Source organism: Oryctolagus cuniculus, chromosome 11, assembly GCF_051225735.1.
Source record: "Oryctolagus cuniculus isolate XC-2025 breed Fujian yellow rabbit chromosome 11, ASM5122573v1, whole genome shotgun sequence".
NCBI lineage: Eukaryota > Metazoa > Chordata > Mammalia > Lagomorpha > Leporidae > Oryctolagus > Oryctolagus cuniculus.
The window spans coordinates 13,315,391-13,342,067 of NC_142877.1; the positions used below are offsets into that span (position 1 = coordinate 13,315,391).

General features: G+C 61.8%; 1 protein-coding gene across 2 annotated transcripts in view; it reads left to right on the forward strand.

Annotated features, from left to right (window-relative positions):
- Positions 1–26,677, forward strand: part of CDH22 (cadherin 22) — a 64,924-nt gene that overhangs the window by 31,125 nt on the left and 7,122 nt on the right. The window contains exons 5-9 of one of the 2 annotated variants that reach the window (XM_051844977.3): positions 2,391–2,584; positions 5,315–5,568; positions 12,919–13,055; positions 23,930–24,051; positions 24,139–24,256. In XM_051844977.3, coding sequence (XP_051700937.1) covers positions 2,391–2,584; positions 5,315–5,568; positions 12,919–13,055; positions 23,930–24,051; positions 24,139–24,256 — 825 coding nt within the window. Of the gene's footprint in view, positions 1–2,390; positions 2,585–5,314; positions 5,569–12,918; positions 13,056–23,929; positions 24,052–24,138; positions 24,257–26,677 lie in introns of those variants that run through there. The other variant, XM_089307089.1, reaches the window with a different exon arrangement.

The window sequence follows — 26,677 nt, forward strand, 5'->3', positions numbered from 1 at the left end:
CAGGAAGCCCTCCTTGCTTGGCTCTTTGGCTTTCTCGTCCTTGTAGGTTTTTTTTTTTCCTGGCATATAGCACACAGTCACAAGCACACAAGCTAGAAACATCCGATTCAACAAACATCATGAAGCGAACATTCTTGCACCCACCACGCCGGCACACCATCTCCCCAGACCCAGCCGTAGTCCCGACCTCCGTCAGGCCACCATTACCTGCTCGCCTCTTTTTATCCAGTCTGTTCCCCTCCGTAGGCATCGCTGAACATTCCGATTCTGCCCATTTTTGAACATTATGGAAGTGGCATCATAGGATACAAATTGCATTGCATCTTGTGTGTCAGTCTCTGAAGTTTCTGTGTGTGAACTCCTCTTGCTACTCATTTTCATTGCTGTACAGTTTCCACCTCTCATCCGCTCCCGTTGGTGGACACCCGGGCTGTTTCCAGCCGGGGGCTATTCAAGGGGGCTCCGCTCTGGCACCGGTGCACGCCTCTCCAAGGCCCGTCTGCACTGATTGTTCCGTAGTGTCTACGTGTGAGGAGGGAAATTGGCTGCTCGTGGGATGTACTTATCTCCAACTTTAAAAGGCCAAGCTGTTTTCCCACAAGAAGAAATGCAGTGTCTGTTATACCACGTCCTCGCCAACACTTGGTATTGTCAGATTTCTAAATTTGCGTTCATCTGGCGAGTGGACACTGGTAATTCCGGCAGGATTTCATTCATAACACTTGCTCGCTCCTCACCCATCTCATTGATGCAAAGCCCGAGGTCCTGGCCAGCACTGAGAATGCCTGAGGCAGAAGGAGATGTGGTCCCTGTCTTCCAGGAAAGAGAGAGAGAGGGGGGGAGAGAGACAGAGAGAGAGAGAGAGAGAGAGAGAGAGAGAGAGAGAGAGGCAGCGAGAGTAAAATGCGGGATAAGCCCGGGGCCTCGGGAGCACAGGAGCAGAGCCGGGCTCTGGGAGTGCTCCCTGGAGGAGGCGGCAGCGGTGAGACTTGCAGGATCCGGGGAGGCAAAGGCAGAGGAGTGGAAGCGGGGAGGCCTGGAGGTAGCCGAGAATGAGTCATGTGTACAGAATCACAAGAACTCAGCCAGGCGGAAGCTGGAGTCGGACTGGGAGAAAAGAGGGGAGGCTGGAGAAGCCAGCAGGGGCCAGGAGGCAGGGGTTTTGCAGATGAGCGAGCGGCTCCTAGGACTCCAGCCCAGGGGCAGTGGGGAGCTATGGGGGGGGGCTAGAACAGGGGAGCCAGCCATCTGGCTCATGTGGCAGGGGTTAGAACGGGAGAGTGACACGTCTACCTTGTGTTCTAGAGAGAGTCCCCCCCCCCCGGCTGTGGAAGAGGCGGCCTCTCCACACCAAGGTGACCCACACATGTGGGGGACCCAAGGGTCCTGTCCCTGTCCCCACAGCCTCTGCTGCACCAGGGCTGCCCATCACTTCACAAATCTTCCTCACCTTGGCCTTGGCTCTAGGAGACAGCAAGGCGCTGTTGGGACTGTCTGACCTCATTCCTCTCCCGTGCCCTCTGCTGCTCCCCTCCAGCCGCGATGGCCATCTTGCTGTCCTTCAAAACACGCCAAGCATGGCACACCTCAGGGCCTTTGCACCTGCTGCTCCCTCTGTCTAGGTTGCTCTTACCCAGTGACTGCTTGGCTCACTCCCTCACTGCCCTGGACCTGAGCAGAACTGGCTGCTCTGCCTGTTAAAAACTGCACAACGCCCTCTTCCGCAAACGCCGTCTCCTGCTTATTAATTTTTCTCCCGTGTTCCCCCCACCCATGGGCTCACCGTGTGTTTCACTCATGTGATCGCATTAAGAGGAAAGCACCGTGAGAGTTGGGGTCTGGGTCAGTTTTACTTGCTGTACGACCCAAGTGCCTAGAACTCCTGAGGTCTGGGACCATTTGGGGCAGCACGGGTGCTCAATGCATACACTGAGAGGAGGGAATGAATGCAGGAGACGCCCATGGTTCAGTACAGCTCGTTCCATTTAATGAGAAGCCATCGTGTGCTAAGCATCTTACTTACATCATCACCAGTGTTGATCGAAGGCACCAGCATTATTCCCATTCTACAGATGAGGAAACTGAGGCCCAAGGTCCCACAGCCAGGACTCACTCCAGAGCTTTGCCCGGCTCCTCCTGCTCCCCTGCAGCCTCCCCTGGGTCCATGGAGAAACTGAGATCAAACCAACCAGTGAATATACCCAGGGGCAGAATGAGGCCCCTCCTCCCGTGCAAGGGGCAGAGCCCCGCCCCCATCCTGGCTAAGCTGGGAGCCCCTCGCACACACAGCCTGCCTCAGAGGCTGTCGGGGCCCCTGCTCCCCTCCCCTAGAGCCGGCAGAGGAGAAGGGAGGGGCCCTGCCTCCCCGCTCATGGCCACGTCTGCCACAGAGATGTACCAGTTCAGCATCCAGGAGTCGGCGCCCATCGGCACGGCTGTGGGCCGAGTGAAGGCTGAGGACTCGGACGTGGGCGAGAACACGGACATGACTTACCTCCTCAAGGAGGAGAGCGGCAGCGGCGGCCATGTGTTCAAGGTCACCACGGACAGCGACACTCAAGAGGCCGTCATCGTTGTGCAGAAGGTACAGCTCTCCCGGGAGGAACGGGGGTGGGGAGCAGGCCCCAGGGGCACGGGGTCAGGCAGGCCTCGTCACATCCCCCACCCCGCTCCGCCCCAGAGAGCTGGTCTCTAGAGACCAGGGCTGACCCGGGAAGCCACGGATGCAGGCGACTGAGGCAGAGGGAGGTGAAGCCACTTGTTGGAGGCTGCACAGCCAATTGTCAGCGCTGAAATTCCATCTAGATTTTTTCTAATTTTTATTTATCATTTTACTTGGGGAGAGGAGTGTGGAGAGAGAGAGAGATCTTCCACGCCCTGGTCCAATCTCAAACACCGGCCACAGCCACGGCCGGGTCAGACCAAAGCCGGGGGCCAGGAACTCAGTCTGGCAGGGACCCAAGTACTTGAACCATGACGTGCTGCCTCCCAGAGAGCGCATTAGTAGGGATGCTGGAATCCAAGTCAGAGCTGGGATCGAACCCAGGTCCTCCAGTACGGGTTGCAGGCATCTTAACCACTGTCCCAAATGCCTGGCCCTCAGTGCAGACCTGAACCCGGGCTCTCAGACTCTGTGATGCGCTCCTTCAGGTCTGGGCTTCCCACTCATCACTTCCTTTCAGCTTTCTTAAGGCAATGTCTCCCTCTGTGTGTGTTTGTTTTACAGAGGCTCAGAGAGGGCGAGGGGTTGGCCCGGGGTCACAGCGGGGAGGGACAAGTGGGGTCTGAGTTGGGTGTGGGGACTGAAGCATTTTCCATCCGGAGTCTGGCAGCTCCGCCTCCCTCCCCACCGGACGGGAAGCCAAACCTGCAAACTCAGCGCTCCCCAGGGCCGAGGACAGAGGCCACATCTTCCAGGCTTCGGCCAGGGCCTCGGCCAGTCAGGAACGGCCCTCCAAGCTGTGAACCCAGCCCTAGTCTCCCACATGGGGTCTAAATCTCCTGCAGTGGCCCGCAAGTGGCCATCTGTATTCCTCCGGGGACAGGACCCTCACTCCATACCAGGGTCCAGCTCGCCCTGCAGCCAGACTCCATCTCAAGTCCACTCCCATCAGCCCAAGCGCAGCCTTCCAGGACCCGGCATAGCCCGGCCCTCCCTTCACTCAGCAGGCATGGGTGACCAGCCTCGCGCCTGGCAGGGAGGGTTGGGCGATCGCCAGGACTCGCAGGCCTTCTGGTACCTCCCGTGCAGCTAATAACAAAACAAGAGGTCACTACCACGTGCCAGGCTCCTGACTCCGCCCATCCCGACACCAACCCTCCTGTGCCCCCTTACTCTCCCTTTCCTAGGTAAGGAACCAGAGCCAGGAGAAGCCCCGGGACTTGCCCAAGGTCATGCCTCTAGCATGGCCCGGGGGATATAGACAACGTTGCCCATGGCCCTTACCAAGAGATAAGTCCACTTCATAGATGGAGACGTGGAGGCCCAGTGAGCACAGCGTCCATCTGGGAGCAGCAGAACCGGGGCCGCCTCGCTGCACTTGCTGCCTGCCCCGGTGCTGCCCCCTCTCCCTGCCCGCCCCAGCAGCGGCGCCAGAGGTGTGTCTGTGGCGACAGAGCCGAGGGCTCAGGGCAGAGCGCGCCTGATTGATGACCTGGCTCTGGTCTATCGCTCACTCCCGGGCCAGGCAGTGCCTGCCTCCTGCATCCTTATTTCCCAGGCAACCGGCTGCGGGAAGAGATGGCCTCTGTGCGCTGGGCTCTGGGAGGCAGGGCAGGCACCGGCTTTGGGCTCCGGGAAGGTCACCTTTGCCAATGCAGTCACACCCCACCATGCCAGCCGGGGCCTCGCAGCTCTGCCGCCAATATTTCTCTGGGCTTGGAAACCCAGAGCCCACCCAGCACTGTGCTCACTCATCAGAGGGTCACCCATGAGCACCCCGGAGGAGAAGCCCAGCTCAGCGTGGATCCAGGCAGCTCTTGGGGGAGAGCGCCGAGACAGCCTGGCTTAGCAGGCTCAGTTGGCATCAGTGGCTCCTTCCTGTGCATGCGGGGACGTCTCCCTCCTTTCACCCGAGACCCAGGGAGCCTAACTGGGACAGCAGCAGCAGGGGCAGGATTTGTTTTTGAATATTTTATTTACTTGAAGGTGGTGGGGAGAGATCTTCTATCCGATGATTCACTCCCCAAAGGACTGTAATGGCCACATCTGGGCCGGGCTGAAGCCAGGAGTCAGGAACTCCATCCGGGTCTCCCACATGGGTGCAGGGGCCCAAGCATTCAGGACATCCTCGGCTGCTTTCCCAAGCGCATTAGCAGGGAGCTGGATGGGAAATGGAGCAGCCAGTGCTCCAGTATGGGATGCTGGCTTCCCAGCTGCGCCAGGACAGCGGCCCTGGGGTCTGGAGCCAGGCCCGCGGGGCTGCTCACCAACACCCTTTGCTCTCCCGGTGTTAAGAACCCAGGACTTGGGAGCCCTGCTCCCAAGGTTTCAGACTCCGGGGTTTGAATCCTGCTGTGCTAACAACTGTGTGCTCAGTGACCTGAAGCCTTGCTGGCCTTGGTTTTTTCAAGTCCAAGTTGAGCTGCGGCTGCTACTGATTCCATAAGCCTCATGGGTTGTTGTGAAATTGATTGGCTGTTTTTAACATACTGGCATGCAGGCTGAGGGACCTCAGCTTCCCACCTGTAGCTGCAGCCCAGGTACCAGCAGGTGTCCCCGAAGAGGGGACACTGCCCACCCTCACCCCCACATCCACCTGACCGCCCCGCAGACCGCAGCCCCCTAACCAGCCGTCTGCTCCGCCCTCCGCAGCACCTGGACTTCGAGTCTCAGCCCGTGCACACCGTGGTCCTGGAGGCCCTCAACAAGTTCGTGGACCCCCGCTTCGCCGACCTGGGCACGTTCCGCGACCAGGCTATCGTGCGCGTGGCCGTGACCGACGTGGACGAGCCCCCCGAGTTCCGGCCGCCCTCCGGCCTCCTGGAGGTGCAGGAGGACGCGCAGGTGGGCTCCCTGGTCGGCGTGGTGACGGCGCGGGACCCCGACGCCGCCAACCGGCCCGTCCGGTGAGACCCCCGCCCGGGGCCGACGCCTGCTGCCTGCTATCCCGCCACCGCCCCACCCCGCGCACCGACGAGGGAGGGGAGGGTCGGTGCACAGAGAGGGGGAGGAACTGGCTGGCGGCCAGAGAGCCAAGGAAGCAGATGTGGGGACAGCCGCAGGGGACACGAGGCAGCCAGGAGAGGAGCACAGACGGCAGAGGCCGCGCGGGGCGGGGTGGGGGGCTCGCGCCCGGCGCCGCCCCGCCGGAGTCCGCCCCGCCTCCCTCCGAGAGGGGAGCATGCGTGCACGTGCACGCGCGCACACAACACTGAGCGAAGCAGCCCACCGATGTTTCCTGCTTCTCTTGAGTCACGCGCAGCTCCGTTCTCCCAGTTGCCTGGTCACAAGTGGCGGAGGCCTGCCCAGCCGCGCGGTGTCTCAGCTCTGCCCCTAGTCTGCAGCTCCCTCTCCTTGCCCACTGTCCGCATCAGCAATGCCCGCCTCTCTCCACCTTGGCTGCGGCCCCCCGGGGCCAGGCCACCACCCATCTCACCCCCTCGCTGGTCTCCCTGTTCCTGGCCACACCCCTCTCTTACTCGAATCCATCGGGGGCATCCTGACCCTGCTCAGAGGGGAAGCGGAGCCTGGCGCCTCCCCGAAGCACCTCCTGGGCTGAGCGTGTGAGTCGGATCCTGACAATGACCTGTGACAATACGTGACCGGGCCTCCCGGCCACCTCCCGGCCGCGCCTCCTGCCACTCGCCTCCTCCCGGTCGGCCACAGCTGCACAAGCACAGTGCTGCTCCTGGTCCCCCGACCCAGACTGTTCTCGGCCTGGTGTCTCCATCCGGGTCCCTGCGCACTTTGTCCCTCCCAGCACAGGGGAGCGCCAGGCAGGGAGGGCTTCTGTCGCTTTGTGTACACACAGGGGACACGGGCTGAATGAATGAAAGGTAAAGAGAGAGAGACAGACAGACAGACAGACTCACTGAGATGTGGCGAAGCCAACAAGAGGGGAGGGGTCAGAGCGACAAGAGCCCGTGGGAGGAGGCCGAGGGATGCGCCCAGCCATGGAGAGACAGAGCAGAGACTTGGAGAGAAGCCAGGCAGGGGACGAAATGACGCGGGAGAGACAGGGGCAGAGCAGGACAGGAAGGACCTGGGGTCCTGCAGGGGTCCCGAGTCCCTGACTGTGGCCTGGGCAGGGTGGAGGCCACATAGGAGAGAAAGGAAAGAGTTGAACAGATCCAGGGGAGGAGGCAGGGCCCTGGGGCCGGGGGGCGGGGAGGGAGGCATGGCCAGCGTCTGAGGGGTGGGGCAGGGGCTCAGCCCCTCCTGCTTCCTTCCGAAGGCCTGGACGTGGTCCGTGAGTAGCCCCTGAGCTGACCGTGTGTCTAGCTCCGTGCTGGGCATTCAGGAGGAGGGAGAGGAGGTTCAGTTGAGGACCTCCGCATTTTGCAGTTCCAGAGGCTCCATTCCCATCATTGCCTTATCTGAATGACGCTCTTGCAGTTGTAGGGTGCACAACGTGTGCAACCTTACGTGGCAGCCCTAGGTGAGGCCATCCTGCTGAACTGCCCCATGGGCTCTCAGACTGGGGGAACAACTCTAGAGGCCTGGGAAGACTTCCTGGAGGAGGCAGGAATTGAACTGGATGTCTGGATCTGGTCAGGTGTCATTTTGAGGGGAAGGGCATTCCAGGTGAAGACCCATCTATGCAGCTGTGCGGAGGCAGGAGAGGGAAGATGTGTTCGGGGGAGAGCAGCCGAGGCGGCTCAGCTGGCCAGGGAGGCGGGACACAAACGGAACCTCAAGTGCGGGCCAAGCGGCACCGATCTGGTGCTGCTTCCTCCTTCCGCTGCCTCTGAACCCCTCACCTCTCTTCCACCCGGGCTGCAGGAACAGTGCAGCAGAGAGAGAGAAGGAGGGAGAGGGCGAGGGAGAGGGGGAAAGAGAGAGAGAGAGAAGGAGGGAGGGAGAGAGGAATTTTCCGTCTGCTGGTTCACTCCCCAAGTGCCCACCACAGCCAGGGCTGGGACAGGCAGAAGCCAGGAGCCTGGCCCTTCATCCGGGTCTCCCCTGAGGGTGGCAAGGACCCACATACTTGAGCCATCACCCACAGCTTCCCAGGGCGCACGTTAGCAGGACGCTGGATTAGAAGCAGAAAGGGGATTTGAAGCCAGCCACTGCTGCACCAAGCCCCGCCCCACCCCAGCGCAGATGTCAAGCATGCCCCTTCCCCCCTCCCCAGCCGCCTCTGGTGTGACCCAGGCCTCTCCCGGGGGGACCGTGCTAGGTCTAGTTTGTCGGAGAGCAGAGACGGCAGCTGCTGCAGGTCTCCCGGGGAGCCGAGAGCCAGCGCCGGGCCCAGGTCAGCGCTCCTGTCTGCAGCCGCCTCCTCGCCACTCTCCTCGCTCCCCCGCTGCCTCCTCCCCTGCCTGGCTTCCCGCCCCTCCTGCTTTTATCTGCGAGGAAAGGGCCAACTTTGAAACGTGCTCCTCACCTCCTTTCATCTCTCCTTGCTGCCCCCATCCCTGGGGCTCTTCAGACGTGGAGCTGAGACAGGGCCAATTTAACACCGCAAACATTTACCCGACTCCTCCTCTTTGCCCGGCCCTGCGCCAGCCTGGGGATGCGGAGATGACTCAGCCAAGGGCAGGGGACAGGTGTGGAGATGGGAAACAGGGGAGCGGCTGTGTGAGACACACAGAGACAGAGACAGAGACAGGGTCCGCCCAGGCCCCAGCTGCCGCCCAGAGCCCCCTGGGTCCCGGCTCCTGGGTTCCCCTGGGAGGAGGCACTTCCCAGGCAAGGGATGATCAGAGGAGACCCCTGCCCTCTGGAGAGACCATCAGCAAGTGTGAAATGCAGCTATGAGCTAGAAAGAAGAGTCATGTAGGAGGGAGGAGGCCATGGGGGCCCCTGTGGAGATCCCCCGGGGTCCAGCCTGGCAAGGCTGTAGCAGATGAGCATTTCTGGTACCAGCAGGACCAGCAAGTGCAATGGTCCTGGGGCAGGATCCTGGAAGCGACGTGGCATCCAGGAAGACTGCCTGGCTGCGTTCGAGGGGTGCGGTAGGCACGTGGACAAAGCGATTTCCTGAGCCCCTGCGCTGGGCGGAGTCGGAGGGGTTGGATTCCCCCCTCGGGAAGAAACTGAGAGTCAGAGGGCGGAAGGGACTTGCCTAGGGCTGCCCAGTCCAGACAGGGAAGGCAGCCTCCTGGCCCGTGCCTGCCACGTCACCCTGTTCTCACCCTGCAGGTGCCGCCTCTGTCCGGCACCCTGCCCGGCACACAGAGATGAGTCAGACACGGGGCAAGGGGAGTCTGGGACCCCTGGGCCCCATCCAGAGACAGATCCCAGTCCCAGGGGACTTGGGTGGGGGGACCAGGGGCGGGGTGAGTGCTGTGGGCACAGGGAGGGGTGAGGTGGCCCCTGAGGGAGGACGCAGAGGAGGAGGTCTGGAGCGGAGCTGGTATTCCAGGGGGAAGTGGCACAGAGGAGTCGGGGCAGAAACAGAATCACGGAGCCAGGAGGTCAAGTTCAAGAGCAGGGAGATGGGCTCGAGGAGCTCACAGCCGGGGCACCTGGGGTCGTGAATGTCAGGTGAAGTGCAACTGGGTCCCACGGGCAGTGGGAAGGCTGTGGAGGGCGGGGCAGAGGGCTCGGCATGGCGGGTCTCCCTCCAGGAAGCCACTTGTTAGTCCGCGGGGTGCCCTGGGCCAGGCCAGTGACCCCTGCATCGGCACCCAGCGTGCCACAGCAGGCTACAGCAGAAAGCCCCTGGGCTTTGGGGTCAGAGAAGCCTGGCGTCCAATCCCAGCTCGGCTGGAGAATTCCATTCGAGTCACTGCACAGCTCCAAGCCTGTTGCCCAGCGTCCTGGTCCTTCCTGCCTCAGCCACCCAGGTTCCGAGGTCGGTGCTCCGTGCTCCCAGCGCTGGGGGGAGCGCCAAGGCCCCGGCGCAGAGTAGCAAGGGGACACCTGGCTGGTGTCTGGTCACCCACTGCCCCTCCACCCTGCAAGCCGCACGCACCATGGTCGTCGCCAGGCGTTGCGGGAGGGCTTCTAAGTATGCACCTCCAAGGGGTGCGGGGAGAGGGCAGGAATCATGGGCAGGGGTGGGAGCGGAGAGGAAGCCCTTGGTTGGGGGTGCTTTGTATCTGGAGACCACCCCCCACTCGAGGGGCTGGGGCGGAGGCTGCCTGCTGAGCCCACCCCCAGGCACGCAGGGCCCTCGAAGGAACAGCCTGCCGCTTTATTAAGCCTGTGTGTGTTATCTATGCACATATTCATGTGGAGAAAACCCACAGGCGCGGTGGGAAGCAGCACCCGCCCCTTCCCGCACCCTAACCTGCACGGCGGCAGAGCTGGTGCCGTCCTCCCAGCTCCTGCGACTGCCAGCAGGGGTACCTGGCTGGCTCTGCACGGGGTGCCCCCAGACCTGGGCCTCTGGGGAGGCCCTGAGGTTTCCAACTGCCATTCCCCGCCTCCCTTGCAGCCGTGCCTGCGCCCCCACCGTCGGGTCCTGGCAGGACTCCAAAACTGATGCAGAACCTTCTAGACCACAGCTGCCTCCTGCCCTTCTCAGGCCACTGGCCACGCTCCAGCGTCCATGCCCGGCGCTGCCCACGCCCAGGCCCCCAGGGCGCCCGCTGGGCTGGGGGCCTCCAGTGCCTGCTCCTGGCCAGACAACTCGGAGCGATGATTAGAATAACAATAGTTCCCATTTGTAGAGTAATTTTCCTGGAACTCAGCGAGGCACCTTACAGGCACTTGATCCTCCCTGTAACTTGCGAGGTAGGATTAGCAGCTCCGCTCCCGCTGAAAATTAAGCCTCAAACACACGAAGTGACTGGTGGGGGGTGGGGGCAACAAGAGCCGGCATCCAGACTCGGGGCGGAGCGGCTCTCCCTGCGCCTCCGCTGCTGCAAACACTGCACACGCTCCCGCACACGCGCTCACCGCTCGCACAGACCAGACCTGCTCGGGAGGTGTCCCAGCCCCCCCCTACCCCCACCCTCACAGTTGCCAGGCCACAGCCCTTGCCACGTGCACGGAGCCGCTCTCTCCTCTCCCTCCCACTCATTCGCTGGCTCCAAGCACTGGAACAAAAACACCTGGGTTCAGCCAGTGTCAGCCCAAGTGTTTAGCTGGTTAATGGCGAGTCCCCGCGGCCCCCGCCCAAGGCCTTGGGAACAGCTGCCTCCACTTAGATGCCAGCCCTTCCCTCCCCCTGCTTCTAGAAAGAGACAGAAGAGAAGAAGGGGTGGGGGGAGAGGTCTGAGAGAGGGGAGAAGCAGCAGGGAGGCAGCGGGCGCCGTCTCCCTGGTCCTGCCTGTGCCCAGTGCCCAGCGCTGAGCCCCCAGGGCGCCGTCCTCGCCTGCGGAATCCAGGAGGCCACCCCCCCCCCCCCGCTTCCTTCCAGCTGAGCCCACGCTCGGGATCTCTACCTCCTTAGGGCCCAGGCGTGTGACCGGGGTTGGGGGCGGGGAGGACTGAGGCTCCACACACTATGGCTTTGGTTCCACAAGCTAGAAAGAACTCTGGGTGCGGAGACCCCAGCATGGGTGCAAAGTGCAAAGCTCTGGCAGCCGCCGTGCAGCCTTGGGCAAGGTCATGGCTGCCTCACCTGGCCCTTTCGTATGAAGAACTGGGGGAAGATAATGACAGTCCCAGGGCTAGCGTGCTGCGTGGCTGGGAAGCAGAATGCTGGCTGGAATTCATCCCCTCCCCTGCTTCCCCTCCTCAGCCTGGTGCCTTTGCGCATGACACAACCTGCACAACCATACATGGCAGTCCTAAGCATGCACGTTTCCTCTTTGAGCCTCAGTGCCTTCATCTGCAAAATGGGTAGCATCTCAGCCTCACAGGATGCCTGGCAGGGACCTTGGCTGTCTCCTTGGCCACTTGCTGCCCAGTGCCCGGCTCAGTGAATGTGTAGGACATAAAAGGAAGAATGGAGGGCAGGCGGGGGTGGGGGCAAGCCCCCTACCAACCCTGCGGTACCCACTGCGAAGCGATAACCACCGTAGGTCTGCAACTTCCCAGCCGCTTTCCCCCTGGCTGCTGGGACCCGGCTGGTCGCGGGGAGGGAGGGCTGTAGGCTCGGCATCTCAGGGGTGGCAAGGAGCGAGAAACCGGGGTTCGGGAACCTGCCCACGGGCACTGCCCTCACCTCCACCCCAGCAGCCTTCAGAAAGATCCTAAGGGCCGCCGCCCCCACCCAGCTCCTCCTAACCCCCAGCACCGTGTGGGAGGTACCCCATTTTCCAGATGAACAAGTGGAGGCCAAGGAGGCAGAGTGTCTTGTCCAGGGTCACACAGGTAGACTAAGTAAGGGGCAAAGGCTTCCTTCAGGCCCAGGTGGAGCAGCTGTCAGACCTGTCTCTGCAGATGGCACCATCCCCATCCAACAGATGGGGAAACTGAGCCCCCGAGAGGCGCTGCCAGGCAGCCAGACCCCACCCAAGGGTCCTCAGTGTTCCCTGGGCCTCAGTTTCCCTCCCGCGGGTGGGAGGGGAGGGCAGCTCTGGCTGGGCTCCTCCCTGCAGCTGCTTTGTCCTCCCCGCACAATGAGCCTTTGCTTGGCTTTCGGGGGCCTTTGTGGGCGTGCAGCCCGGCCATGCCCCCGCACACCTTATCAGCGCCGGGAAGCGGGGCCGGCGCTGGCGGGGCCTCTCTGGGCCGCCGCTGCCCGAGACAAGTGTTGGACACGGGCCTTTCAGGCCTGGAGCCGACGCACAAAGGCCCTGGAAGAAGGCGGAACAAAGGGCTTTTTCACACGGCAACTGAAAGCGGCAGATTAGCTCGCGCGGGCCGCGCAGGCAGGAGGGGCCGCAGGCAGACCCCAGGACCCGCTGGCCCGGCCCTGGCTCAGCGCGGGTGCCCTGTCCCGGGCCTCCACGCCAAGCAGCGGAGAAGCCTCCTAATGCCACAAGTGGCCCCTGTCCCCTGTCCCCATCGGCTCTGGGTGCTGTGCTCTGCCTGCACTCCAGCTGGGGCCACTCCGCCAATTGGCCTTGCGCTTCTGTTCCCCTGCCTGGAACGCCGGCCCCGGGCCCTTCCCTGCCTTCAAGCCCGAACCCAGGGTGGGCTCCCCCGGAAAGTTCAGAACGCACACGGGTGCTGCTGCGTGTGCCAGGTGCCTTGCGCACGCCGGCCCTCACGGCAACTGTCAGTCCCACAGCCCAGCAAGGCCAAGGCCCGCCTGTGGCCACTCAGCAGGTGTGACCGGTGCAGGCGGCCCCCACCCTAGCCCCTGTGTGTCCGCCCACCTCGGAAGCTCCCTGTCTTGGGGTGGTGTGGGGGGGCCTGGGCTCGGGCTGCAGCCGGCACCGGGCACCTTCAATCAGTCCGCCGTGCCCCCTCAGGTACGCCATCGACCGCGAGTCGGACTTGGACCAGATCTTCAACATCGATGCGAACACAGGGGCCATCGTGACCAGCAAGGGGCTGGACCGGGAGACCGCCGGCTGGCACAACATCACGGTGCTGGCCATGGAGGCAGGTGAGCTCGGTGGCCTCCAGGGACAAATACGGGGAGGCGGGCTGAAGGGTAGCTGTCAATCACAGGCCATAAGGGAGGCGCCAAGGGTGGGGTTGGGGCAGAGAGTAAGAAACTTAGCAGAGAAAAAGTTGATGAGAAGGAACCAAGATGTGGGGGCTGGGGAGGGGTCTCCACCCTGGGGGTGGGGCTGGTTGTGAGGCTGGCTCTCTGGGTGCTGAGCACCTTCTCTGTGCCAAGCCCCGTGCTAGAGGCCAGGGATACAGCCTTGCACAAGGGGAGAGCTAAACCATCGCCAGCCCATCCTACACCGGGTGATGCTAAGTGCTAATAGGAAAGGAAGAGAAGCAGGCTTGGAGCGGGCGCTGTGGGGGAGGGGGGCTTCTCTCAGGGGAAGGCTGCTCTGGGGGGAGACTGTAAGGTGAGAGTCTTGCCGGTGTCAGAGGGGAAGCATTGCAGGCTGCTGGGACAGCCCGTGCAAAGGCCCTGGGGTGGCAGTTTGCCTAGCGAGTGGGAGGAACAGCAAGGAGGCCAGGGTGGCTGGGGAGGGGCAGAGCGATCAGCCATGGTGAGGTCTGTGGGCTTCGCTCCGAGGGCAGTAGAGGTCCTGGGGGCGGGGGGTGACGGTGCCTCTGGCTGCCACACTGAGAGCAGACTAGGAGCTGAGCGGGCACCAGGGAAGTCCTGGGGAGCTGGGGCGGGTGCAATGGGAGAAGTGAGAAGCAGCGTGCTTTGGGGTGCAAGCTGAGCTTGGTGACAGAGCCGGCGGGACCTGCCGATGGGCCGACACGGAGTGGGAGGACGATGTGGGCTGCTTGGCTTGGCCTGAGGTTCTGGAAGAGTGAGTGTGAGTGTGTGTGTGAGTGTGTGAATGTGAGTGTGTGTGTGTGAGTGTGTGTGTGTGTGTGTGTGTGGCACAGGCGGTTCGCTGAACTGGCAGACGAAGGTTATCCCTAAAACGGGTTCAGATCTGGGAGGCCGGGAGGCAAGAAGCTGGGAGTGGGAGGGAGGGGCGAGCTCAGGAGCAGGAGCGGGCAGGGGCTGAGTGGGGGGGGCTTTCCAGCAGCCCCCCAGCCCCGCTGTCAGCCTGCCCTCCCCCCACCCGGCTAGTGTCCCCCGCTCCCCGGCCCCACTGGCCCATTCCGGCCGAGGAAGTCCCTAGGCTGAAGTTCTCTCGTCTCTTTCAACTGCAGTTTAAAAGAAAACACAAAGCTGGCTCAGCCCTCAGTGCCTGCTGCTCCCCAGCCTTTGAATCCACTCCGCAGCCGCTTGAAAGGGAGACGACAAAGGTGGCTGGAGAGGAAGTGGCGGCCGGAGTGGGGGAGACAGCGCGCCTCCCGGCCTCCGCGAGCCCGCTCTCAGGGCAGCCCCCAGCCTGCAGGCTGCAGGTGCACACGGAGCCGGGGAGGGCCTGCCTGGCCCCGGGCGCGGCCACTTTCTCTCCTCACCCCCACGCAGCCCCACCTGCTGACCCCTGCCCGACCTGCCCCACTGGCAAGTCCCCTGCTGAGGCAGGCCTCCTGCTTCTGCCCAGGCGGTCTCCTTGGGAAAGCAGCGGGGACAGCTGCAGGGACTCCTTCACGGGGACAGCTCAGGCCACAGAGAGGAGGGTCACTCGTTCACCGGCGTCTTCCAGTTCTCACTTCGGATCTGTCCCGGGGACGGGCACCCGGCAGAGTGTCGCTTGGGACTCCCGCATCCCCGATTGGCAGCTCCTGGGTTTGAGTCCAGCTTCCTGCTCATGCACACCTGGAAGGCAACAGGCGATGGCTCAGGCACGTGGGTCCCTACCACTCACGTGGGGGATCTGATTCCCAGCTTTTCACCTTAGCCTTCCTCTCTCTCTCTCTCTCTCTCTCTGTCTCTCTCTTTCACACACACACTTTATCTCTCTGTCTTTTATATATCTATTCTAGAATAGATGCTTTCTAGTACATACTTTTATTGAGTGAGTCATGATCGACACCCATTTTACTGATGGGCAGACTGAGGCTCGAGGCATTAGGAGAGCAAGGATGTACAATGATGCAGCCAGGATTCGCTGCTCGGTCCCCTCCCTGGCATCTGTGGGTGGCCTTCCTCCCCCCAGCACTCTGCTCGCTGAGTCCTGCCCAAGCACATGGCCGCTGTCGGTGACAGAGGAAGACTGGCCGCTGGGCTCGGACGCTCTCTCTGAGCCTCACCTGCCCGGTGTGGTACTCAGGGGGGCGTGGCTGGCCCCACCCCTCAGTGCTGTGGGCGGGCTCCACAGGACCCGGAGGTGCTCAGCCTGGTACTTGGTGCTGTGTGCATGCTGTCCTGAGCAGACTGTGCGCCCACCTTTCCCGTGAGGCCCGGGGAGTCTTCACACCTTGGGGTGTCCATTCTGTGACCCCCACAGTATGCGGGACTCAGAGGGGTGAAGGCCTTTGTTCAAACTCCCCTGCCGCAGCCTGACTCAGAGCCCAGCTCTCCCGCCACTGCCCCACCCCCACGTCTGGATCCCTTGGTGCTGTCGCAAGTAGCCCCCCTGCCATCTCCATGAGACAAGGACAGCATTTTTAGCCCCATTTTACAGATGGGAAGGAACAGCCATGGTCCCGGAGACCGTGGAAGAAACCCGCACAGGGCCAGGGCTCCCTCTCAGACCTGCCACCCAGCAGGCGCCTGCGTGTGCCCTCCCGGGCGACGCCAGCAGGTCCCCACCTGGCCCCGAGCCATCCTTGTGTGGAAGCCTCGCACGGTTTCCTCGGAAACAGTACGCTCAAGGGGTCAGGCGGCCCCGCCTGCTCCGGGCGAAACAAACAGGAGGTGACAAGAATCAGAGGGGAAATATTTATACACCGCGGCGGGCTTGGGAGCACCTGGGAGGACGCTCCCTCGGCCGGGAGCTGCCGCCTGTCACGGCGGATTGCCCCCAGCCCGGCGAAGCACTTAGTATGCGGGGGCCCCTCTCCCGCACTTCTGAGTCATCCATTCTGCCTGTGCAGACGCTCCTTCCACTGACATTATCTTTAACGTTTTGTAATCATGAAATATTAATGACCAATATTGAATTTAAAGTACAATTTGTGTCTGAATCCTTCGGTGGAAAGGGCAGTTGTAAAGGGACAATCTTCAAAGAGACGGGGTGGGGGGGAGCGGGGTGCCAGGACGCCGCTTGTTCCCTCCCCAGGGTTGTCAGTACCCCGCCCCCACCCCCCGCTGCTCTGCAGGGCTCACATCCAGCTGTCCAGGACAGCAGAGGGCTAATGGGACCGGCCGGAAGCTTCCCCAGCTGGGTCACCCCAGGCCAAGTCCCCGCCTCCCGTTGCACGCTTGCTTGCGTCATGATTTATGGATGCGTTTGCATGGGTGTGCCCCCTCCCCGGAGACGGTCCGGTCCATGAGGGCAGCCACACGCCGGGGAGTGTGTGGGGATTGACTGTGGGCTTGCATACCCAGGGAGGAAAGCTGGCCCGGGGATGGGGCGCCAGTTCTGGGGGCGCGGTTCCCAGCTCGCTCGCGCATGTGTTGCTTTGGTTTTCTCATGGATGAAATGAGGCGACAAGGCCTGCCTTACGGTGGTAGGAGAGGAACCGCTCGCCAACAGCAGCCGCTGTCGGTCCCAGCTCTCGTAGGCCGGGCATCGCGCTGGGTGCTTTGCATAAGACATCCCTTATCCTCGGGATTCGGACTCAGGACTCACTCAGGGGCTCCAAGCGCCTATCCCAGTGCCCGACACTCAGTGGGCGCTGTTAATAGCCCGGGAAGGAATCTGAGCCCAAGAGGGGCTGTGAGAAGCAATGAACCCCAGCCCCACCTGCCCTACTGCACAGAGGGAGGCCGAGGAAGGGAGCAAGCTGCCCACGCCCGTCTGACGCCAGGGCTGTCTGACTCCCAGCCCAGTGCTCCGGAGCAGGCCCAGAGTGCCTGGAGGAAGGAGCAGGGAGGCAAAGTGAAGAGTGGGGGGCAGTTGGGCTTGAACGGCGGGCAGCGCTGTTTCCCCCAGGGACGCTCCCGTGGCCGCCCTCAGCCAGTGCTCTTGCCCTGCACCCACAGGGCTCCGGGGAGCACACACGTGGGCGGGGAGAGGCCCATCCTCAGGTGGTGACAGCACGGACTGCAGGAGAGGCTCCACGGGGGCTCCGGGGCAGCAGGCGAGGGGACGCAGTTCAGGCAGAAAAGACCCCTGGGGGCGTGGCGGCCTGCTGCCCGTCCTGAGAAGGGAAGGGTGTTCGAGGCTGGGGCTGGGGGCAGCGGCCTGCACAGGTGAGGCGAGGTGAGGGTGAAGCCACTGCCTGTACGGGGAGGGCCCTGGGTGGCCCGTGAGCAGCCAGGCATCTCCTGGAGGCTGCCAGGAGCCAGTTCAGGTCTTGGAGCAGAACGCCAAGATCAGAGGTGGGGTCCCCCGTGCTCCCTGGGGTTCTGAGACAGGAGCAGGCCTGGAGCCCAGCTGGGAGGCTGGGAAGAAGCCTCGGCCCAGCTGTGTGCAGTGGGGGAGGAGTGAGGGGGGCAAGGCGGGGCCGAGCCGGGTAGTGGGGTGCTCCGGGGAGGCTGAGGCAGGGCCTCTGAAAAGAGACAAGTCACACTGTGCCCCGCAGGAGCTGCTTGGGGAGGCGGTGTGCTCCCCACTGCCCAAGGGGTGTGGATCAGGCCTGGGCTCAGACTGGACGGCTCCTGGGATGCTGTGCCCCCCTAAGTGCCTACAGGTACCCACAGGAATGAAGCTCTTGTGACGGCCTGGGAACTCCGTGGGCCAGCCCTGAAGGTCAGCCTCCACTCAGCCTAGGAAGGAAACCTCTGCCCACCCCCAGCCCCAGGGCTACTCCCCCCTCCCCAGAAGTCCTCCCCCGACCCTTGGAAGTGACCCTTCGACCCCACAAGGTCAAAAGCTCCAGTGTCTACTGGGAAACCGAACAGGCGAGCAGAGGCCCCGGGAGAGGCAGAGGAGAGCTGGAACCTGGAGGGGCCCGGGGACCCAGCAGAGAGGGCCAGGAGGCCTGAGCCGCGGCCCCAGCCCCACGGCCCCCAGCCCCGCACCTGCTCCCCAGCCCTCCTCGCCTCCTGGGGCTTGTCTTGCCTGCTGATAATTGGGATGATAAATCTTCCTGCCCAGCTGGCCACCTCTAATCAGAGCCTTGCGTTTGGATGCAATTTAATTCCCTCGGGAGGAGGTGGGGGCTGGGCTGGTGGAGCAGAGGGTCCCGCTCTGCCTCTCTCCCTGCGGCTGCCAGGGAGTGGGAAGGAGGCGCATTTGAGTCTCCCGCCCCCTCCCCTCCCACCCAGCCTCTCTCTGTCTCTCTCTCTCTCTCTCTCTCTCTCTGTCTCTCGGCTCCTCTTTCTGTGACAACCAAGGAGAACTACAACACCCACCTTCACTTACTTTACTGATGTGATACCCTGGTCCCAGGAGAGGGGCGAGAAGGGGGTCGCAGCTCTAGACTGCGCCCCAGGGGTGGCTCCTGGAGGGTGCAGCCCCCTGGAGGCCCCATCTTCCCAGCATCCCTCTTGGAGCATGTGGCATAGTCAGGGGTGCCACAGACAACGCAATCCATGCATTCTGCAAATCTGTCTTTAGCACCTACTATGTGCCGTGCACCTACCACGCACCATGCACCCAGGTGCTGGGAATACCGCCAGGGACAAAATAGACAGAAATTCTGTTTCCATGGGTGGGGAGGAGAGATGATGAGCACGTCTGGTGGAGTCTGGAGAGAAGAGGAAGGGGAGGAGTGCCGCGGGTGGGCGTGGGGCGGACTGGGGTGTCTGGGCAGAGACCCAAAGGAGCTCAATTGAGGAGCAGGGCTGAAGAGGGAGGGGTGGGCGGGCGTGTGGCGCCGCCATGAAGACCCACGGTCCATATCCGAGTGCCTGATCCAAGTCTCAGCTCCACTTCCAATCCAGCTTCCTGCTGTTGACGCGCTGGGAGACAGCAGATGATGGCTCAAGTACGTGGGCCCCCGCCACCGGCAAGGGAGCCCTCGATGGAGTTCTTCGGCCTGGCCCAGCCCTGACCCTCACAGCCATCTGGGTAATGAACCAGCAGGTGGAAGATTCTCTCTCTCTCTCTCTCTCACTCTCTCTCCCCCCTTCTTTGAATCTCAAATAAATGCATAAAAAGAGAGAGGGATGATGGGTGAGGACAAGGCCAGGAGGTAATGGCAGGGTGATCACTTGGAGCCTGTGGACATGTAGCACTGGGCTTATCCTCCGATTGTCCTGACTTTGGGCAATCAAGGAAAACTTCCTGGAGGAGGTAGGGCCATATTTGGGGCCTTGGAAAAGTAGGAATCTGATAGCGAAAGATGCTATGAAAGACAGTACCCGCTGCTGGTTAAAACTTCTTCCACAGAGCTTCCAGCACCGGCTCCACGGATCGCCAGCTGCGAGACTGTGGGCAAGCTGCCTCACCTCTCTGAGCCCATTTCCTCGTTAGCCACGTGGCAGTCCCACTGGAGCCGTCCTCCCTTGGTGACAGGGTGACCGGGTGAAAGAGGGCGGCACGGACCCTGGGCAGGGCAGGTGCTCAGGACTTGCCCTCTGCCATCCTCCTGGGAGCAGGCACGTTCCTAAGTGGGTCACCAGGCCAGACCTTGTCTCCTCTTCCCTTTGCCCTGGCTCCAGCCTCCCCACCCGGCTCAGTTCGGTCCAGGTGCTCAGTGAGCAACTCCGCCAGAGGCTGAGATCTTCCTTGGAAGAGATCCAGACTCCGATTAGCTGCAGCCTCCTGCCCCCATGCACACCCCAGGGCCTTGGCACATGCTGGTCCTGCTCCCCAGGACAATCTCTCCCTCCCTACACCCCTCCTCCTCGGGTCTCAGCAGAACAGGGATGCAAAACAGCATTCCCTGCACCCCACCAAGGTGTGACTTCGTGCTCCAGAGTCTCCTGGCTCCTGTCAACTCTTGTCACGGTCTAGAGTAACGTTTGTCCCTGCCCCCAGACCTCAAGACCCTGCTGGTCTTGTTCACTGCTGTGTCCTTGGTCCACAGTAGGTTCTCAGTCCTTCGTTGTCAGCAAAAAAAAAAACCCTCAAGTCTCAGTTGCAGGTCGCCCAGCCCAAGCCCTGCCCACAAGGAACTCAGACCCAGAGCAAGCCGAGAGCTGCCCGACATTTCTCCTGCCCCCACGTCGGTCTCCTCCCGGGGCACTTGCGGGGCTGCCCTGCTCCTCGCCCGCCGACCCCCAGGGCTTCTCCTGCCACCTGCCCGGATTAATGGCGCACCAGCCCGGGAGGAAGCACCGGCCGGAGCACGCTGAATTTTCATTTAGAATCCGTTAAGGCTGCAGGCCCGCTCAGCTCCGGGCTGTCAATCAGCCTTCCTCAAGGCTGCATCAATTAGTTTAAAAATATTGAATGTAATTTTGCCTGACACAACATATTGCAGCTACTGCAAAATATAATTTATTTTAGAAGAAGAAATAATTAAACTAATTTGCATGTCAGTCAGCTGAACTGAGATGCCAAAGGGGGTGGGCCACGGGGGACCCAGCCCCCGGAGGGGCACCTGCTGCCGGGCAGCGGGAGAGGTCAGCTTGCGCCTGGCCCGAGCAGCAGCCACCACCCAACAGACAAGTCTCCAGGCAGCGGGAGGGCCCTCTGATGCTGGAGCCGGACCACACGCTGGGCTTAGGGCTGCAGCTCTGCCACAGACTCACCTGTGGCTGTGGGGCAAGTCCTACCCCGCTCTGGGCCTCAGTTTCTGCATCCACAAAATGGGTTTAACAACACCCCCTGCACTTTTTTAAACATTTTGACTTCTTATTTTCATTTTATTTGAAACATAGAGAGAGAGACAAACAGAGACCTTCTACCCACTGGTTCATTCCCTAAATGCAGGCAACGCCAGGACTGGGTCGGGCCAAAGCTAGCAGCCTGGAACTCCACCTGGGCCTCCCACATGGGTGGCACTTGAGCCGTCCTGCAGCCTCCAGTGTGTGCATTAGTGGGAAGCTGGATCAGAAGCAGGGCCAGGACTCCAACCCCAGCTCCCTGAAGGGGGATGCAGGCGTCCGACGTAACCGCTGCTCCCAACGCTCATCCCTCCCAGGTTATGGAAGGACCCAGTGAGGCCATAGATAAGAAAGGGGGTGATAAATGGAAAAATCCTACACAGAGCGCGAGGTGGATCAGCTGATGGAGTCTCTGTCTTATACCAGAGACATCTCAGGTGGTCAGAAAGGGATAGGAGGAGGCGAGTCAGAGGTGGGACATCTGGTTGGACCCCTGACTCCACGCCAGTCCCCGGGGATGCTGGTCTGCAAACTTGACGCGCAGCAGATTCCCCTGGGGGGCTTTGGGCTTGAGTTTTTAAAGGCTTCCTGGGTGACTGACCACAGCCAGGCCGGAGAACCGCGGCCACAGGGTCAGGAGCACTGGATGCTGACCTTGGAGGTGGAGGTGGGGGAGTAAGTGCCAAGGATTCCGGCCCCACCCCAGAGGGGCCCCAGGATAAGCTCTGCAGGTGGCCACCTGCGGTCACCCTGAGATCCGAGGCCCTCACCTGGGCCAGAGGGGCCGCGGCTTCCCAGAGAGGCGACGTCCTTTCAAAGAGGAGAGGCCAGGCAATGGTGGGGTCCTGGGGTCTCACGGGCAGTGGGACCAGTGGTCCAGCATCGCGGCTGCCCCACGAGCAGTCCGGCCTGCACTATCTCCCTTCTCTCGGCTCTCGTCTCCCCCCCCCCAACCCAGCCACCGCAGGGAAAGGGCACTCGGCCCCGGCTGCCCACCCCCACCCGCCTGGGCGCCGGATCCTGGCTGCGAGCCTCCCCCACCCCCACCCTGCAGAACCCGCCACCGTCTGTTGAAGTCCTCTGGCAGCGCGCTCTTAAAAATAACGGTTCGCCCGGCATTCCCAGTCACGACTCCTGTCTCTCGCCCCCGGAGAAGCCCCTCTAATCACTGAGACGGCAGATCTGGGTGAGCTGAAAAGATAAGGTGCCCTTGGCTAAGGGGAACTCCGGAGAGGGGTCGGGTCTGAGTTAATTAGGGACCCCCCCACTCCTTCCCCGGCCCACCAGGAGGTGGCCACACCTGCCTTGCCGTCTCCACTGCGCTCGTTATCAACACACGAGCAGCTGCAGGCAGCATCCAGCGGGCCCCAGAGTTCAGAGACAGAAACTGATGGTTCCATTCCGGTCCCGCTTCCCCACAGAACTCAGTTTCCAGGCTGCCCCCGATCAGCCCCGTGCCAGCCCAGAGACCCCCATCATCCAAGTGGCTGTTGGAAGCGGGGAGGAGTTTGTCCCCCAGGGCCATCCCTGAGGTCACTGGCAGGTGGAGGATGCTGGGGCGGGTACCAAAGAGCCCCTCCCTCTGAGGGCAGAGGGGGCACCTGGCAGAGGGGATGGCGGCGAGCTGTGGCCCACCCTGGAGTCGCTTTGTGTCATCGCCGGGAGGACCCTTGGGGACGTCTCTATTGAACAAATCCCAGCACTTGCCGTGTGTGTGTTGTACACAGTTGTAAGTGCTCTGCCTACGTTAATCCAATCTGCTGCCCAACCACCCTGCTACTCTCAGACCCGTGAAAACGGATGCACAGAGAGGCCGAGTGACCGGACTTGGATCCCACGGCTCCCAGGCGGCGGAGGTGGACGTGGAAGGCCTGTGTGTCTGTTTACTTTCCAGGTGTGGACAGGGCAGGATGTTCAGGAGCTCACACACTGGGGGACACAGCCACACCCGGGATTCAAGCATCCTTCAGGCCCAGTCCCCCGGCTTCATTCATTCATTCATTCATTCATTCAATAAATGTATTAGAGCCTTCTCTGCCACACCCCCGAGACACCCCAGTGGAGTGATGAAGACTTCATGGTTTTGCCGACCAAAGTGCATGTCCCAGACTTGTCTGGCTCATTCAGAATCTGGTCTTGAGAGAGCTCGTTTGCCAACTGACCAATTTTTTTTTTTTAAGATGTATTTATTTATTTGAAAGGCAGAGTTACAGAGAGAGAGAAGAGAGACAGAGACAGAGGGAGAGGTCTTGCATCTGCTGGTTCACTCCCCAAATGGCTGTAATGGTCAGGGCTGGTCAGGGCTGAGTAAGACCGAAACCAGGAACCAGGAACTCCATCCAGGTCTCCCAAGTGGGTGGCAGGAGCCCAGCGCTCGGGGCACCTACTGCTGCTTTCCCAGGCACGTCATCGGGAAATGGATCGGAAGTGGAACAGCCAGGACTTGAACCGGCATTCCGATACAGGGTGCTGATGTCACAGGCAGCAACTTAACTTCCTGTGCCACGGCGCCGACCACAGCTGAGCAATTCTGCAAGCTCACTCGTGTCTTAGTTTCCCCTCTGCCATACGGGGCTATAAACTGGGCCCACCCAAAGGGTTTCTGATAACGAGCGTGGACGTTCCCCCTGCATCAGTGGACGTGGGGTGGAGCCGGCCGTGGTGGTGCCAGTGCTGGGGATGGGGCTGATGAGACGGGGCACTGGTGACCCTGGAGAGGTCACGGTAGCCACAGCGGGGCTGGTAGTGGAGGCTGGAGTGGCTATGGGGAAGTGGTGGTGCTGTTGCTGCCGCCAAGGGGCCACTGCCAGCGGTGCTGATGGGGCTGGACCAGTGGTGGCAGTGGTGACGGTAACCGGGTGGTGCGGCAGGCAGGGGCGGTGCTGGAGTTACATTGGTAGAGGCAGTGATGATCAAGCTAACGGTGGTGAAGGTGAAGGTGGGACCGGTAGTGACGACACTGATCATGGTGCTGGCAGTCACCATGGAGCCAAGGTGGTGCTGGTGCCCATAGGCTCCATGGTCATGGTCACGGCCGGGTGATGGTTACAGTGACGACTCCCAGTCACGGTCCTCGTCCCACAGGTCTCTCAGCGGGACCCCACTGGGAATCCCGTCCTGGGAGGGACAGGGAGCTGCCTGGGGCCCACAACCCACACCACGCTGCTGTGCTCTGCCTGCAGACAACCACGCCCAGCTGTCTCGGGCTTCCCTGAGGATCCGGATCCTGGACGTGAACGACAACCCCCCAGAGCTGGCCACACCCTACGAGGCCGCTGTGTGTGAGGATGCCAAGCCCGGCCAGGTACCACGGAGGGGCTGGGGCGGGGAGGGGGAGGGGCGCACCCTCTCCCTGGGCCGAGTCCCCAGCAGCTCCGTCCTCGGCCCGCAGCTCATCCAGACCATCAGCGTGGTGGACAGGGACGAGCCCCAAGGCGGGCACCGCTTCTACTTCCGCCTGGTGCCTGAGGCTCCCAGCAACCCTCACTTCTCTCTGCTCGACATCCAAGGTGAGTTGTCCGTGAGTCACAGAGCCTGGCCTCTCCCCGGGTGAGGGGTGGAGGGCGGGAGTTGGGTCTAAGGCTGTTTGCCAGCCCCTGGCCAAGCCCCCAAGCACGGCACAGTATGGGCTTCCCAGGAGAAGGGCTGGCAGATCCAGAGAGGGCGCCGATGAGGAGCAGGTGGGCCAGAGTCCAGGGCGGAAGGAGCCCTGTCTCAGGCCGCCACGAGCCACCCGCACACACTCTGCCCCTCGTGGTTTAAGAAGGCGCCTGCCACTTACTTCTCTTGGCAGCCTCAGGGCCACCTGGAAGGTGGCCGTCTCACCCTGCCCTGTGTTGTGGGTGATGACACTGGGACAGGGGTAAACGGAGCCAGCCCAGGGCCCTGCAGGGTGTTGGTGGGGGCTGGGAGTCAAAGCCACACCAGTCCCACATGTGGTATGCTTCCGCCTTAGCTCACCTGGCAAGCAAACGGAGAGGAGACCCCCCCCCACCGACACCTGAGTTCCTCATGAAACCTGAACCCTTAAGAGATGAACTGAGGGGGAGGCAGGTGTCAATGGAGCAGGACTGAGGGATCCACGTCCGGCCCTGGCTCAGCCAATGGCAAGTGGGACCAGTAATGCCCCCACCCTGGTGGTTCAGCGGCCCGGTGAGATGAGGGTACCCAGGTACACTGTTAGGGCCACAATGTGTCGGCTGGTACGTTGAGCAATACTTTATTAAGCATGCTCTTGGGCATTTATAAAGACACACCCCTGTGTACTGGACTGTGCTCTGAGCCCCGGAAAGGCGATGGCAAACAAAATCCCCACTTAGTCTGTATTCTACAAGACAGAAATTGACAGGATCGGATGTGGACAATGCAGTCTCCACAGAGTGTGGACTTGATTTTGTTCAGGGCTGGACCCTGGGTCCTAGAGCAGTGCCTGCCACGCAGTAGGTGTGCAATAAAATGAGATTGGAGAGATAAAGCGAGGGCTTTCGAGGGGAAGCTGTTTTAAGTAGGGCGATCTGGGAAGGCCTGGGGAACCCACAGCGAGTAGCGGCCAGAACAAAATGAGGAAATGAGCCATGCAGATATTGGGAGAAAGAACCATCGGGGTGGAGGAGACAGCAGGTGCAAAGGCCCTGCGGTGAGAGAGAGGCTGAGATGTACAGGGAACAGATGGAGACCTGCGTGGCTGGAGCGTGGGGGAGACACAGTCACAGAGGCAATGGGGGCCGGGTCATGGTGGTTCCTTCTGGCCCTAGGACAGGTCTGGTACCCCCTCGAGACCCTGGTCCATCCCTCACTCCCCAGAGAGAGAGGCATGGTGGCCTCTGAAGCCAGACCCATCTGTTTCCCAGATTCCTGTTCAAAATACTTACCAACCAGTGCAGCTCAGATAACCAATTAGAAAGGCTGCAGTCTATGACCTGGGGCAGGACCCTCCCCACGCCCTCCACACCTGCCACTGTGGCCCGCAGGAACCCCGATTGCCTCGGGGGTGTTGAAGTTGGGGTTCTGTTTGCAGGAAAGGCTGAGGCGGCCAGCAGGCCTGGGGTGGGGCTCAGCCCCAGCCCGAGCAGTGGCTGTTTAAACCACTTTGGAAGCAGTCCAGCACGTTAACAACCAGTACAGCAACCGCTACTCATTATTCCGCTGGAGTCCTGAGCCGGCCTCGGCAGACGCAGATAACCCTGCCTCAGCCTCGCCAGGTTCACCAGCCCTGGGGGCCTGAGGCTCTGCCCGCAGCTGCTCCCGGGTGGCTGGGGGCCGCCAGAGCTCCCTTCCGGTGTGATCAGCCTGTGTGAGCTCTGGCGACAGGGGTGTGCTGAGGTCAGAGCATGGCAGAGGGACTCCCCCGCCTGCCCCTCGGTCCCTTCCCGCGGCACGCCAAGCCCCCTCCTCCTCGCCATATAAATATCCTAGGTGACACGCGGCTACCCCACCCCATCTGTTTCTTTGTACAAATTTGTAGCCAGTTTGGAAACGTGATTTATAAATATTGCTTTCACAGCCAGGAATTGACACTGATGTATGTCAGGCCAGATGGATGGATGCAGGGCTGGGCGCGGGTCCCACCTAGAAGGTTGGGGTAGGGGTCTGGGATGGCCGCAGCCTCCCCAGCAGAACCCAGGAGGGCACCTGCTGGTCAGGGATGAGGCCAGGGATTCCCTGTCCGGGGCAGGAGGGGTGGCGGGCAGAGCTCGCAGAACGTACGGTTCCACGGCCCCCAGACAGCAACCCTGAGCGCAGCTGTCTGCTCTGGCTTGGCAATCAGGCCGAGCCAGTCGGTCAGCGCTCAGATCTGTCTTCTTTGGCTCCACTACCACTGTGAGCTCGCACCCCAAACGCATACTGGCTTCCTGTCCCGTCTTGCTACCCATGCTTGATCTTACATTACAAACCCCCGGGGCTAGCATGGGGGCTCGGCACGGCCAGGG